Genomic DNA, 16,800 nt, shown 5'->3' with positions numbered 1-16,800 from the left:
ACACTCCCGACCAAAGCTGAATCCATATGCTGAACATTATTTGGTGCAAAGTGGCCCATCGTTACAGATGTCCTCACAAAAGCTCTTACGTCAGATTGTCAGTGGAAGTGAAGGATAATTTGAGGGGAAAAACACAGTAAAGTATTTGTACTGAAATCATTTGTGTTCTTTATTATCAATATTATATGTTCACAATGAATTAAAAATGATATAATTTCTTATATTATATAATTTATTTATTATTATTTTTTATTTGAAAAATCAGCCTAAACAAGGTAATGTAGTATTTTTAATAATAATATTTTTGTATTATTTATAGTATTTTTTTTATAGTATTTAATATTTTATAGTATTTATTTATATTTTGAGTTAGCTTTTTATTTTTGTCATTTTTTCATTTTAATCTTAGTTTACATTTTAGTAATTTTATGTGCTTTTGTCATTTTTATTCTTTTTTTTTTTATAAATATTTATATTTAGCTTTAATATATTTAAGTTTTAAAAATAATTTTAGTACTGCAGGTTTACCGAAGTTACCGAAGTTATTTGCCAAGGCAACAACTTTATTTTTAAGTTTAAGTTTTTCATCCAATATTTTCACTTTATTCACTTTATTTTGAAATGAATAACAATTTTGTTCTAAAGTTATAGTTTTAGTTAACGTTAACAACACTGGCACAAGACTGTAGTGCAATCTGACTTTTGTCAAAAGGGTTTTGTGTAGGTCTATTACCAGTGGTTAGTGCTTGTGGTGCTCATGTGGGAGATGTGGGTTTGAATCTAAAAAGCAACAACACCAAGGAGTGCATGACATAAAATGCATACATTGAATGCAGTGCAAGTCACTTTGGGAAAAAAAGTGTCTGCCAAATGCATAAATGTAAATTTCCGTATTAGCACCCTATATTCAGCACCCTATATTACTACTATTTCCAGTTAGCACCCTATATTCAGAATCAATAAAATGGCAAAAACATTCTTTCATATCATCTACTGTGAGCAAGAATTCACAATGTAAGGGGAAATTATTTGCATTCTTGATCATTTTTCATCACCTAAGGCAACAAATGAATCCCTCTGAAATAACAAAAAAAAAAAAAAAAAAACATAAGATGCCTGTGATCATACTGGTCTACTTTGGGACAAACAGGAAAACTTACTGAAATATGGTTCTGTTTAAATTGAAATGAAATGCTGTCTCAGTGTGCAGTGCATTATCAGACAGAGGTCTTCATAATGAACGGTTAAGGCACAAGCTCCATTATGCTTCAGTATTGCACCTGAAACTGTCAGCGGTAACGTGAACCTTCAGGATCCTGTCTGAATGTTGGAACAGTTCGTCAGACACTTCTTTGAGCTTTTATTTTCGCAATCGCAGCCACACAAGCTCCCAGCATCCCCTAGTGAATATGTACAGGGATTGCCTTTCTTACTCTTTCTGTGCCTGACGGTTGCTTTTGTCTCAGCCACACTCTCTTACTTTCTTTGTGCCTGTCTTTGACTGTTCCTTACTAATGTGGTTTTATTGTAGCTGTTTCTTGTGGTTCTCAATAAAGTATTGTTAAAAAGTGCGGTGTCTTTTCCCTTGGGTCCAGGTATCACATAACAGCAACAACAAATGGATCAATTCACCAAACAATAACAGAAATCTTAAGCACACAACCTCAAGTGTTGTCATGAATATAATATTTTCAGAGGTTTAGGGACAGAAATAAAGGATAGAAAAGAAACGTTTCTTTTTGTAGTGCTGGAAAGATAGACAAATTGAAGAAAGTAGAACACAAAATCCTTGCTGTTTTGTTTTAGCACACTTGACGTTCTATATATAGGATGCAATAAAAATTCACTTTCTCCTTTTTCTGTCTGTTTCTCTCTGTCTCTCTCAGGGTGATGATGTTATGACAGTTATCAAAACCAAAGCCCAGTGGCCCGCCTGGCAGCCTCTTAATGTGTAAGTTTCCATCACTTTTGTACTTTTACATAGGGCTGTGCAAAAAATCTAATGCAATTTTCATGCACATCTCGTCAGTAAAGCCGCTTCTGTGATTAGTAGTAAATCTCCAGCACGTGCGTTCAGATGGAGCGGCATTTACTACACAGAGCCATAGTTCACTGACGAGCTACACAAAATCGTGGTCAAAATCGGCAAAGAATCGCCTGCGATTTTGAACGCGATTTTGTGTAGCTTGTCAGTGATCTACGGCTCTGTGTAGTAAATGCTGCTCCATCTGAACGCAATTGCTGGAGATTTACTACTAATCACAGGAGCGGCTTTACTGACGAGATGCGCATGAAAATCGCATTCGATTTTTTTGCACAGCCCTACTTTTACATTTAGACAACAGCCTCAAAAAGTGTTTTGACACTTTAGCCACACTCAAAAATAAATGAATGAATGTCATTGCATTAGCCTACATGACAAAATATCACACCAAGTGTGACTTAAAGTGTCCAAATTTAATGGAGGACACTGTATATTTGAAATATGTCATCGAAGAACCAAAGAATCTCCATATCCAAAAGGTCCTTAATGGTGTCATATATATGAAACTAGGGATGCATGATATTATCGGAACGTTATCGGAATCGGCCGATTTGAAAAAGTTTATGCCGATATGCCTAGCCAATAAGACGAATAACTCACGTGTGATAGTGATGAGATCACGTCAGCAGTGTGGTCATTTCTGAAACAAACTTTTGCCTGAATGATGCAGCAGCAACAACAGCTGCCCCCGGGTCCTAATGCCCGTTCAGTAAGGCCTTTTATTTATCTAGGGGGCGCTGTAGGCCTACTTGTAATAAAATGAAAAGTAAAATACACAAATAACATTAAGATACTTGTTTTCTGTACAAGTAAAGCAGTAATTGATGCCATAAAATCACAAGTCTGTTTTGATTTAAAGGTGCTTTCACACTTGGTTTGATTGCCTGGTCCAAACCCGAGTTCGACTGCTCCCCCTCCCCCTGCTGGACTGCGTTCATATTATTTTATTTGGGTCTGAACCGCGGTTCATTTGCGTCATCAAGCCAGCAGCTGTTTACCCCATTGCTTAGTAACGATGGCACAGGAGAAGGCGGCAAAATGCGTAGCATTGCTCTCTTCACTTTTATATTCATGTTTTTGAACTGTTGGTTTTTGTTGAATGATCATGTGACACTGAAGACTGGAGTAATGATGCTGAAAATTACATTTTAAAATATATGTAAAATATAAAATATATATTTATATATATTTAAAGATATATTTAAAGTTTTATGCCTTTATTTAGATAGGACAGTAGGTGGACAGTCAAGTGAAGTGGGAGAGAGGGGGATGGGATCAGTAAAGGTCCACGAGCCAGGACTTGAACTCACAAGGCCATTGGCGCCAAACAAAATATCTAATTTTAAAATATTACAGTTTTTACTGTATTTTTTTTTTTTTTCAAATAAATGCAGCCTATCAAAAAAATAAAAATAAAATTGTACCGACCCAGAAAGTCTTGCTTTCTCCTGGATGAATATTTTTTCAGTGGAAAAGAACAAGGCCTGATTCATGAAAACCCCTTTCTGCACCTGCTGGGTATGTAGATGTTTCTTCCCGCTCACTAACGAGGCGGTTAATATTTTATGTGTGGTTTTGTTTAGCGAAGACTTCCGTTTTTTGATGAGAGTAGCATTTCCCCTGCGGTGCTTTTGAGATTGAGGTTAATGGCCTCCCTCCAGCTCCAATACATCAGGACATTCTCTTGACCTATTTTAACGTCAGACTGTCGATTACCACAGCCAATTTACCCCATGAAGAGGGAATGGCAATGGCAGACGGTAATTATTTCTAACCATAAGTCAAACATACAAGGTACTTTCCACCAATAGGGCACACTGTAGTATCCCACACTGTACTTTTTTTTTTTAAAGCATTAGAGCCATAAATTGCCATTTTTTTGTGGTGAAACTTATTAGATATTAGAAACTATTGTCTAACATAAAATTAGGCTAGCAAAGTAGTTTGTATAGGCATTTTGGTCTTTCCTTCCTCAGTTTCTTTATCTTCTTGACTGTATCCAACACTATTTTTAACTTATTTTATTTACCAAAAATTATTTTATTTTATTAAAACCTTTAGTTTATTTTATTTTAAAAATTATGTTATTTTGTTTCGTTTTTTATTTTATTTATTCATTTATTTATTATTTTAATAATTTTTTTAGCTATGCCCCACACTTTGCCTGGAATGCATGGCTCTCTCTCTTCCTCTTTCTTCTGCTCTCAAGTGTGGGCTGTGCGAGTCATAAGGCGCTGGTTTAATGATGAATATTTAATATGTGTTAATCAATAGATCCAAGTAAAATCTTCAAGCGCGCAGCCTGCTCCACTCAAATGGCAACAGTTGCTTTGGTGATGGTTTGTTATCAGGGCAATTAGTTTGATTAATTACCATCTGGATCCTTACAAATTATGCCTTAGCGCATAATACATGACACAGACTTCCTGTAAGTGGCATTATGTTTGTGTACAGTCCTTCCTCTGAAACAACAACTTTATTTTCGGATGACAACAGCTCTTCCCTTGTCTTCTCTCAGGCATTCCTCCCCCTCGGCGGAGTTCTCGGTGGATCGAGCCCGTCATCTCATGTCTTTCCTGACTATGTTGGGCCCCAGTCCGGACTGGAACGTGGGATTGTCTGGGGAGGACCTGTGCACCAGGGATTGTGGCTGGGTCCAGAGACTGGTGAAGGATCTGGTGCCGTGGGATGCCGGTACTGACAGCGGGGTCACTTATGAGGTCAGTTTTCACAGACTGATGACATTGTTACATTAGAACAGGTGTGGCGAACGTCGGTCCTGGAGAGCCGCAGCCCTGCAGAGTTTTGCTTCAACCCTAATCAAACACACCTGAACAAGCTAATCAAGGTCTGAAGGGTTATTAGGAAGCTACAGGCAGGTGAGTTTTAATTAGGGTTGGAGCTGAACTGTGCAGGGCTGCAGCTCTCCAGGACTGGAGTTCGCCATCCCTGCATTAGAACATACTGTGAGAACTTTCAGAATGGAGTCCATATACTGTAGGGTAGCGTGAGGCAATGTGGGTCATTGTGCATGCACTGAAGCTAGGTTTTCATAACTCTTCTCTTCTACTGTATGTTAATCTGAGATCTGGTATTGTACCAACTGTAAACAGTATGACAAGACATCAAGTCAATTGCTTGGTTTTTCTTATTTACATTGAATTTTTGTTATAATTTGTGCAATGAATAGATGATTTTTCCTAAATATTTGATCGTGTTTAACATCATATTTTTAGTAAACATGTTAATGCATTCAGTTCCAAGAAGATAAGATAATAGATTTCACAAATTGTGCAGATAATTAAAATGATTTTAAAATTTACACTCACAACATTCATGTATGCAACTGCACTCCGGCCTTACTTTCAGAAAAAAAACAAGATTTTGCAAAATTCATGCAAACACAGACCTCAGTGCAAATGACCAATAATTAAATAATTAAATAAAAAATAATAATCAATATTCAACTGCTTATTATTATTATTAAAAAAAAATAACTAAAAAATATGATAAAAAACTATAATACAACAACAATAATAATATTCAATATTCAGCCTTTCAATAATAACAGTAATAATAAAACTGTTATTAAATAAAAATACATTAAAATGCTGGTAATGGTTATTATTATTATTATTATTAAATATAATAATATTACATATTTAAAAAAAATAATCCACACTTTATGGACTTACATGTATAAATGTTTAACTTGTGGGTGATATTTCACTTGTTGAGATTTATTGATTTAATTACTATACAACTAAACAAAGATACATGGATTTGATTTATAAATAAATACTCATAATGGGTGTCTTTATTATTTATCTTTAAACAGGAGCTCGGATGGAGACATTTTTGTATGCACTCTGAATAGTTCTAATCAGCAAGTTTCTGATCAGTTTTTCAGAAATCACTCAGAACAGAATGGAAGTTATAATGTCAAATTAAACAAAAGCTTTAATGGCATTGAAACCCATTAAATTTGACAATCTTAATTACAAGGTAATGCAATAATATTTTGTTTTGCCCTGAAGGTTTGATGTGGAAATTAAATTGCTATATAAACAAAGCAAAAACTACTTTCAATTCATAGTGCTTCCACATTGTCTCATATTTTAATGTTACTTAAAATCGCTTATGAATATACAAAATCCAAGTGTGCACTAGATAAATAAATACAGAGAGGAAAAACAAGTGCAAATAAACCAGTTTCCTCACTGTGTCCTCTGTTGCTTCTAGTGTCAAAAAAATCTTCATATTTACTCAAGAGCTGTTCAGAGCAAACAGTATTAAGACTTTGCACATCCCAAATGCTAAGTGGAACCAGGACTTCACACGCTGCCCCCTGCTGGTACGAGACAGTCCTGAGTTGTTCCTTGAAAGAAATAAGTTAGCTTCAGAAGTTACGCTCAGCTTAACCGAGCAGTTGGAGCAGCAGTTGGTCTTTGTTTTGCAGCGTTGCTCTGAAAGCATTGTGGTGGGATGCAAGTAACTGTCAGGTGACTCAAAGTGCAGAGGCAGGAAACAAGGCCATAAATCACTCATAACGGGAATATTACACAGTCAATGAATGATGCATATGGAGATGAAAGGTGGGAGGCCCTGGCAGATGGCATCCAAAAGTCACATACTCTACCTCACACCAGATGTTTCGTCTCTTGTCTCACAGCTGGGAAGAATCTCATCTCTAAGCTTTTACAATCATCTGCCCTCAGAGAGTAATTTTTTTGTGTGCGGGGCTTAGCGTGATAGTGATCAGATGGCAAATGGTGGATCTTATCAGGCGCTGTGATGTTGATCCATGTTCTTCCAATCTGCAGGGAGAGCAGTGCAATACCGTGCCCGACACCATAGACGATATCGTTGCTGATATTGCTCAGGAGGAGAAGGAGGAAGGTGCGTATGGCTACGCTATCTTATCCAATTTGTAGCACCTCATTTAAAAACATAGCCACCGGACAGTTTAATGAACAAGGCGGCCAGCAGGTATCTTAGAGTACACCTCTGTCCCTTCTGTCACGGTAAAGTCAAACAACAGAAAGATGAAGAAGAACAATATGCTTTACCATGGTGCACTTCAGTTATGTTTGTTGGCTAATGCACTCTGCCAGATAATTACCTGTGGTTTCCCTCCAGTTTCTTGTGAGTTTCAGGAGTGGAAAGACAAGGACTGGAATGAACAAAAGCTTTGCTACTTTTAAAGCTAAAGAGTGTCATTTCTATGCTACTAGCAGCTATTAGTCCTGCTCCGAACTCAAATGATGTTGCTGTCAGGCTGGTCAGGGAATGTTTTGATAGCACCAGCAAGCCACAGAAAGGAATAAAAACAAGGACAGAAAGATAGAAAGACACAAAGAAAAGTCAATGTTTATGGTGTGCCTATTAAAATGTACTCACCTTCAGGCCATCCAAGATGTAGATGAGTTTGTTTCTTCATCAGAACAGATTCATTCTGATGGCACCCATTCACTGCAAATGATCCATTGGTGAGTAAGTGATGTAATTTCTAATTTTCTGATTCTGTTCTGTTCAACTCATCAACATCTTGACTGGCCTGATGGTGAGTACATTTTCAGCAAATTCTCATTTTTGGGAGAAGTATTCCTCTAAGAAAAGGTTTAAAAGTGCTACTGCTTTCCATGAACCGTGCAATGTCCTCTAATGGTCAATCCACTCACTCATTTCCACAGCAGACAACACTCCAGAGACGTGCATCTATTCAAACTGGTCTCCGTGGTCAGCCTGTAGCTCCTCCACCTGTGATAAGGGTCGACGGATGAGGCAGAGGATGCTAAAAGCGCAGCTGGACCCCAGCATGCCCTGCCTGCATACCCAAGACTTTAAGCCCTGCATGGGGCCGGGCTGCAGCGAGGAAGGTGAGCTAGATAACGCTGGTCTCCAGCTCTCCAGCACATATAAAACCCTTTGAGGCTGACGGATTTAGGGATCACTATCTCAGAGCATGCCAGGAAGGAAGGTGCATAGAATAAGGGAAAGAAAAAAAAAATGGAGGAAGAAGGAATAAAAATGTTGTGCAGAAAAGCGTGCATGAAATGCTGAGTGGAGCAGGTAATTAATTGATAGTCTTGTTAGTGCGAGTAATGTAGAGAAATGCAAGGTCTCTGTTTTCAAGGTTTCAAAAACCTTATCCGACCTCAAACTGCTCCTGTGGAGTTTTATGCCTGCAATCTGCTCGAGCAGACCAAGGTATTGATTCCCTCGTTGGAGAGGTAGACGCTATAAACCATAACCATAAACTATATATTGTGGTTTATCGTTTAAAAGAATCAATAAGACATTTGCACTTTGGTTGGCTGGCCATTTGGGTCAGAGTGTAAAATCTTGGTAAGTTAAACTGCAAATAATGTTTTCTCTTTTGAATTTTTGGCTTTTGAATTTTTGAATTTTTGAAATTTGAAATGCTCTAAATTTTCTAAATATTCCAGTGTTTTCAGTATAATATACTATTGAATAAAAAAAAATTATTTTACAATATTTTAAAATATTCTAAATATTATTTTTTTGATAGTATGTGAAATATTATTGTATAAAAATATTGTATATTATAAAATATTTTAATTTAAGGTTATATGAAAAATTTTCTAAATATTCAAAATATTCCAATGTGTTTGGTATAATATGATATACTATTGTATAAAATATTGTAATTTTAGAATATTTTTAAATATTCTAAATATTCTACTTTTTAAAGTATATGAAATAGTATATGCTGTATAAAATACTATAAAATACATTATACTGTACAATATAATGTACTATTATATAAAAACAATTGTAGTTCTAGAATAATTTAAATCATTTCATTTTCTAATTTAACAGTAGCAGTAATGTTACAGTAATATGTAGAAATAACATAATGTGGACAAAAAATATTAATAAAAATGATCAACTAAAATGGACCAAAAGTCTGAGTCCACTTTGAAGTACAATGTGAAGAACTGGATTGCTTTTTAGCGCATTCAATTTGGGTCAACTAAAAAAGGTCTGAATTGTATACTTTTAAAGTGAAGAAGCATGAATACCCTTAAAGAGTAACTTTTTATATTAGCAGCACTTTTTGTTGTGCAAAACATCATTTAACTAGGAGACAACAGGCATGACTTGCTAGTTTGTATTTTTTGCTGTTTTAGTTTGAATTTGTCTTTTTCTTTTCATCTTGATACCAAAGCAACAAATATGTGAGATGTTCTAACATATTGCAGTTCAGATCTCAATATCAATAAGCAAAAATAATCACTATAAGATTCTTAGACCGAATTGTACAGCGTCTGTGACATTTTCTGTCTGTCTACTAGTCTTTCTCTCCACCTGGCGACTAGTGACATTTTCTCTTTTTTTCCCTCTGTCTGTCAGCATATCTGCATCGACCCATCCATCTGCCTCATCTGTACCTCTCCATCCTCTAATCCGTCTGTTTTTCCACATCACGTCTTCATTCTGTCTGCTCTGATGTGAGGCTTTTAAAGATGTTGAAGGCGGTTGTTTCTCACCAGCACTCGCTATTGATTAATAGAACCTGCATCGCTTCGCGTAGACTCTCTTTTGTTTTTAATTGATGGGCCGTTAAGGGCCTGCATTGATTGATAATCCACCATCCCATTGACAGGCCGACACTGGGGCCTCTGGGGGCCCCATCAGGGCCACGTTTATTTACAGCTCTTATTAATGATTCACTTAGATTTGCTTTATTAGGTAGTGCTTGCTGCTGGTCCCAAATGGGGTCTGCAGTTCTACACTGGAGGCAAATCTATGGAGAGTCGTCCCAAATTCATCCATCCCGTCTGATAACAAATCTATTTACAAGCTCTGCCTTAGAGATAATTGGAACGGCTGAGGTGAGATAAAGCATGACTGGATCGGTCAATTTGATCACATCTGTCAGCACTTTATAAGGGGAGAAAGGTGGAAGATATGAAAGATGAACTGTAGAGCTGTAATCTTACAGTCTGTCATACATAAAGAAAGAGGATTATATGAGCAGGTGACTGCATTGAATTGCTGTATATGGCGAAGAGGGAATATTTTACATATATCTTACAAGATGGAATAACTTACATTTTATTGTAATTTAATAAAAATAATCACAGTAAACAAATTTTGTGGCAAGTGATATAGTTTTTTATTATTATTAATAAATTGTATGCATTAAATATTACTTTTGATGTTAAACAATGTTGTTGAAGTTATTGTTATTATTATTATTATGAGATGCTCTTAAAACAGTACTGAACTTTGCATGTATACTGGACATCTGTTTGCTCATACATTTAAAAACAATTAAACTACAAATACATTTTTGTAAAATAATTAAATAAATAACTCAGATTTCAAGAATTTAAGCATAAATCTTTGGATCAAGCTTTTTATGAGAAATATAAATGTGGTCAAATGTATCTATTCACTCATCACCAGATCTCAGAGTGAACTTTTAGGAAAGATTTGGGACATACAGTACCTCATTAGCATATGACTGTTCTCTTCCCTAGAGGCGTCCACCTGTATGATGTCAGAGTGGATCAGCTGGTCTCCGTGCAGCGCCTCGTGTGGAATGGGCATGAGGTCCAGAGAGAGATATGTCAAGCAGTTCCCAGAGGACGGCTCCAGCTGCACGCTGCCAACCGAGGAGACAGAGAAGTGTGTGGTCAATGAGGACTGTTGTAAGTTATATATATGTTGTGTTCATGCTTTGATGAACATTCAGTACAAGTATTTAGTCAAATAACTATCCTAAAGTCTACACAAGTAATGTTAGAGACATGTTTATGTGTGTTTCAGCACCCAGTAGCTGTGTGGTGACCGAGTGGGCTGAGTGGGAGCCCTGCAGCGTGAGCTGTGGAGTGGGGATGAGGAGGAGAGAGCGCATGATGAAGATGGAGGCCTCAGATGGCTCGCCCTGTCGAGCGCAGCTGGTGGAGGCAGAGAAGTGTATGATGCATGAGTGCAGTAAGTATGAAGCCACGAAATGTCAATTCAGTCAACTCAATCCAACACCCTCTCATGGGCCAGGCAAGATGCCCTGCTTCACCAGGCTTGATTCATTACCAGAATTCCTTTGCTGCTAGTCGATTTCTAATTAGACCTGCTTGTCACTTGCCCCGGGTAGGGCTGGACCAGCCGTTCATTAGGTCTTATTTAAATATATTAAAAAAAGTTCACGCTTGGGATTTTGTAGATAGTCATTGCTAAATCGGTACTTAATTTGGCTCCATCATTTTTTTTTTAAGACAAGACATACAGAAGCAGGTCATAAAGGCTCTGTAAAATAATGTGTAGTCACATAATATGACCTTTATTTATCTGCTAAACAGCTGTCAAATTTGTAAACAGAAGTAGTATTTAAACGCTGTCCATTTCAGTTTTAATGAGTAACATGCTTCTGATTGAACCATTGAAATATGATACATAATCACAAAATATAAGAAATAGTACATTTAAATATGTAAATATTCAGGAACTGCTTCTAAATTGGGGCAATAAATAAATACCAATACAACATTTATAACACACATTTATGTTCTATTACCAATACAACATTTGTTTGTTTGGTTGTTTATTTATATTATTTATATTTTTCTATTTTTATTTTATTTTTCATAGCAAAATTTTGTTTATTTTAATACAATCTGCACATTAAATATTACATTTGATGTTAATTATAATGTTGTCTAATTTAACAACAACAACAGCATCAATAATAATAATAATAATAATGAGAGATTCGTTTTTAAATAATTTAAATATGATTGATCTACAGTGGATGAGAAAGTATGCATCATGGCAGTTCTGGTCCGAATTCTATTTGTTTTATAACATTAATATTTTAAATATAATTTATTTGAATGGCTATGCAGTATAAATCTGAAACATATGCTGTAAAATATACTTAATATACTTTTAATTGTTTTATAAACATACACCATATTTTTTATCACACTTAAAAAATATTTATTTTAAGGTCCAATTCTCACTATTAACTAACTATTAACTATGACTTTTGCCTCAGAATACTCCTAATTTGCTGCTTATTAGCAGTTAGTAATGTAGTTGTTAATTAAGGGATGCGGTTGGATTAAGGCATCTAAAATACGGAATGGTCATGCAGAATAAGACATTAATATGTGCTTTATAAGCACTAATAAACAGCCAATATGCTAGTAATATGTATGCTAGTTAACAGTGAGAATAGGTCCTTAAAATAAAGAGTTACCTTTTTTAAGCTTGCAAATTTATATTTAATATTGAATTGGGTAACACTTTATTTTAGGGTCTCTTAACTAGTTGCTTATTAGCATGCATATTACTAGAATATTAGCCATTTATTAGTACTAATTAAGCAAATTTTAATGCCTTATTCTACATGACCTTATTCTACAATCCTAATCCTACCCAATACCTAAACTTAATAACTACCTTACTAACTATTAATAAGCAGCAAATTAGGAATTACTGAGAGAAAAGTCGTAGTTAATAGAGAATAAGTGTTCCCTATTCTAAAGTGTTACCTTGAATTCCTTCCTATATTTATGCTTGCAAATCTTTAAGAGTTCATGCATAACCGTTAATTTTTGTTTAGTGTGCTTCATCAAATGACTAGTACTTTCATAAAATAAAATAAAAACTAGTATGCACTAGATTATGTGGATTGCAAGTATATGCCATATAAATCTAAAGCAGATTGCAAATGTAGTATGCACTAGATACTGTGCACCTCTAATTTAGCATGCCTTGGGTGTATGAACAGTAGTAACTGTTCATAACTTGTGTACTCATGTGTGTAGACGAGGTGGTGTGTATGCTGTCTCCGTGGTCAGACTGGGGAGAGTGCAGTGTGTCTTGCGGTGCGGGCATGCGTTCCCGTCAGCGCATGCTGAAGACGCCTGTAGAGCCCAGCCTGTGTTCAGATGAACTCGAGCAGGTTGAAAAGTGCATGCTTCCTGAATGCCGTGAGTAACACACACACACACACACCTTTATTTATACCAAAGACTTTGTGTTTTCATGTAAAGCTAATTATAGATACTACAGACTAACCCTAATGCGATTTACCAATTGAAGATGTCCATAAAGGGAGGTTTTGTGATATTTAGTTCACAAAATTGTCCTCAAATTGTAGTATATGTACAGAAACAAACAAATGGATGAAATGCTCCCTTTTTAATTCCTCCTCCAGCCACGGACTGCATGCTGTCGGAGTGGTCGGAATGGTCCGAGTGTAATAAGTCTTGTGGGAAGGGTCACATGATCCGGTCACGGATGGTCAAGCTAGAGCCTCAGTTTGGAGGCATGCCCTGTCCCGAGACGGTCCAGAGGAAGAAATGCAAGATCCGCAAGTGCATGAGAGGTTCCCGTGCCAGCGACAAGAAGAAGAGACAGGAAGCTTCAGACAGGAGGAGAGCAAAACCGAGCAGGGAGTCTGTGGCAGAGGAGAGCTCAGGTCCAGAATTATTTAGTATTTACTTATTGCATGTTTAGCTCTCTGTCAACCGATCATTCCTGGAAGCAGGATTTATGTTAATTGCTCATGGTTTGTGCAGTTGAATTTGACTTGAATTTGAATTTGATTTATCTGAGACAGTTATTCTGAATAAGTCTTTGCAATCTTTCATCAGTATGTAATAACTTTTCAAACTTTTCTTGGCTGATTTCACCTTGGTACAGAGCTCCTAAAGGGACATGGTGATGGAAAATAATATGCAATGGGACAGAAAAAACATTGTTCACTCACAACCTTTTGCATTGTCTCGTGAAAATATTCTCCTAAGAATATGTTGCATTCTCATGTAAAACCTGTGTTCTCGCGAGAGACTTCTGCACAGTGCTTCACTCTTGTACATAATTACTTGAGTAAGCTGTATAATGCTCATAACTCATGGCATCTACACTACTGTTCAAAAGTTTGGGGTCAGTACGATTTTTAAACGTTTTTGAAAGATTACTCTTATGCACACCAAGACCAAGTAAAAACCGTAGTTTAGGGAAATATTATTACAATTTAAAATAACTTTTCTATTTGAATATCTTTTACAATTATATTTATTCCTGTGATCAAGAAGCTGAATTTTCAGCATCGTTACCCCAGTCTTCAGTGTCACGTGATCCTTCAGAAATCATTTTAATATACTGATTTGCTGTTCAAGAGACATTTCTTATTATCAATGTTGAAGTCGTGTTGCTTAATATTTTTGTGGAAACAATTTTTTCAGGATTCTTTGATGAATAGAAAGTTCAAAAGAACATTTATTTTAAATAGAAATATTTTGCAACATTATAAATGTCTTTACTGTCACTTTTGATCAATATAATGTATCCTTGCAGAATAAAAATATTAATTTCTTTAAAATCTTTCAATCTTACTGACCCTAAGTTTTGAGTGATATTAGAACAGCATCCCAAATCAATCACTAATAAGTTACCATGAGAATTAAGATGCAAAAGAGGCAAAAATCTCTTTATAAGCAACAAGGCAGCTTACTGTTTTGGAACAGAGCCAATATTTTTGTTATTGATCAAATTGCTCTCCTAAGCTCCCTGTAAATCTTCTGTATTGCTCATGTGAATCGATCAGTACATCCAATCTTTTAAAGCTCTGCCACTCTCTGTGAGCCGAAGCATTTCTTACACACACACAAACACATTGTCAGCGTATGATGAAGTGATTCAGTACGGCTACAGATGGTGATGTAGAGGATGTCCCAGGCTCATTGTACTGGGGAAGTCTCTGTGGTCTTGCCGCTTATTCCTAACATGCATGAACACACGCGCTCATACATCACCTTTAACTGTGCTGTCCCCATCAGCTGCGGAGGACACTGGTGATATTCATTCTTGACACTTTACCATGGTCACCACCAGCACGCTTCAGAAACCCTTCACCTTCCCCAGCTCCACCTAAATAAATCTGCTATGGGGTAATTTCATGTATGTTATACATGGGGGTTATTTCATAAATGTTATATGTGCAGCAGCAGTATTTCCTACATGCTCACTACAGCGTGTCTGTGGATGTATTGGCAGTAGCAAGTCTCAGTACTTGCTCTGCCACTGCAGCAGCAGCGTAGCAGATCTATTCCACCAAGACCATTACCACCAAGATATTACCATGCTAAACTCTCCAAGAGTTGTCATGACAGAAATTTGTTGGTGAACTATTCCTTTAAAGGGCCAAATTCCCCCTTACACAAAACCCCCCTTGATTTTCTTTTAATCTCTTCCAACAGCCTGTCCGATACGCCCGTGGTCCAGCTGGACGGAGTGTACCAAGCCGTGCAGCGGGGGGATCCAAGAGCGTGTGATGGAAGTAAAGAGGAAAGGCAAATCTTCACAGCCCAACCACTGCAAAAACAAGAAGGAGATCCGCGCGTGCAACGTGCACCCGTGCTAAAAGTGACTCTCTATCACTGTAATACAATCACACACCCACCAAAACACACTGACTCAGCCCTTAAAGAGGATGATTACGGCAGAAACAGCGTAGTTTTAACCCAAGGTTTCCGGAAGCGGGACCGGCGAGGGGTGTGTGTGTTCCAGCTTGTAGGGTTTTAGAGTAACACACACGTGGACCAGGCCTGTTATCCGTGATTAGTTTTAGATGCCTTCTTAGCGGGCGTATATACTGTATCAATGTATAACCAACACTTTTCAGTACCAACTTCACTAAAACATCAGTGTGCACTTCTTTTTTAACAATAATTACATCTTCTTTTTATTTGTTATGCACAACCACCTCCTTTTTGGATAAAGGTCGGCAGTCAAAACAGATACTTAGCATTTCCTGTAAACAAAACCGATGCAATCATATAGTGGGTTGTGAAGGAAAACAGGGCATGATGTGGGATTCGCAAACAGTTTCTAATCCGAGGCTGCCTCTATTGAGTGATATCAAGGTGGGTCACCCACAATCAATGACCAGTTAATTCAGACAGTAAGTGTTTGGTGAGGACAGAGGATTTTTTGTTCCTCGACTGTGAAATTGTCAGAAAATCTAGCTGAATACAGGCTTAGGGTAATGCATTGGACAGCCTATGGATAGTTTAACATTGTATATCTGAACTAAAAAGCACAGGTAAGCATAACCATTCAACCTTTTTCTTGGTTTTATTTTATAAATCGTGATATATTAACTTCGAGTTGAACATAGATTGTGACTTTTTATTGCATTATTAGATGTATAAGAGGCTAATGTTAAATATTAACTCATCTGTAGGGAAAGAAAGAAGAAAGTTTCTTACTTTTATTGTGGAATTTTGATATATTTAGCTTCAAAAAGTCTTGCCAAAGTCAAGTGTGGATTTTCTTCTTTTTCTCTGTTGTTCTCTCTACCTTCTTTTTTTTCTTTTCACTCATCTTCTGCAATATTTTGGAATAATTCTTTACAATAAAAATGTATGTGACTACATGTTTTGGATTGCTTATTGCCTCACACACACACACACACACACACATATATTCTTTTAAACAGTATTGCCTTATATTCTTTCCTGATCTAGGACAGTATCTCTGTATAACCACTAGGGGGAGACAGAGACTAAAGTTATGTCGTAAATTCGTCACCAAGTGGCATAACAATTCAATTGCTCGACAAACGTGGCAGCAGGATGAAAGCTTAAAGGAATAGGTCAGCCAAAAATTCTGTCATTCACATTCATTTTTTTCTTTCTTCATATATGACAATGAATGGCGACTGAATCTGCCATAGCATCTTTTTTTGTGTTCTATAGACGACAGAACGTCAT

At 36.6% G+C, this 16,800-nt stretch overlaps 1 protein-coding gene across 1 annotated transcript in view; it reads left to right on the top strand.

Annotated features, from left to right (window-relative positions):
* Positions 1 to 16,268, top strand: part of LOC107707403 (spondin-1-like) — a 66,494-nt gene extending 50,226 nt beyond the window's left edge. Inside the window, exons 7-16 of the mRNA XM_016511391.1 lie at positions 1,887 to 1,951; positions 4,563 to 4,764; positions 6,725 to 6,765; positions 6,831 to 6,943; positions 7,738 to 7,923; positions 10,555 to 10,725; positions 10,844 to 11,011; positions 12,847 to 13,011; positions 13,239 to 13,502; positions 15,286 to 16,268. Coding sequence (XP_016366877.1) covers positions 1,887 to 1,951; positions 4,563 to 4,764; positions 6,725 to 6,765; positions 6,831 to 6,943; positions 7,738 to 7,923; positions 10,555 to 10,725; positions 10,844 to 11,011; positions 12,847 to 13,011; positions 13,239 to 13,502; positions 15,286 to 15,449 — 1,539 coding nt within the window. The 3' untranslated portion in view covers positions 15,450 to 16,268. The remainder of the gene's footprint in view (positions 1 to 1,886; positions 1,952 to 4,562; positions 4,765 to 6,724; positions 6,766 to 6,830; positions 6,944 to 7,737; positions 7,924 to 10,554; positions 10,726 to 10,843; positions 11,012 to 12,846; positions 13,012 to 13,238; positions 13,503 to 15,285) is intronic.
* Positions 16,269 to 16,800: the final 532 nt, after the last annotated feature.

This window comes from Sinocyclocheilus rhinocerous, unplaced genomic scaffold (assembly GCF_001515625.1).
Source record: "Sinocyclocheilus rhinocerous isolate Xijiao unplaced genomic scaffold, SAMN03320098_v1.1 scaffold534, whole genome shotgun sequence".
Classification (NCBI taxonomy): domain Eukaryota; kingdom Metazoa; phylum Chordata; class Actinopteri; order Cypriniformes; family Cyprinidae; genus Sinocyclocheilus; species Sinocyclocheilus rhinocerous.
Note: the sequence above shows the minus strand (reverse complement) of the source record. Positions and strands in the feature narration are given on the sequence as shown.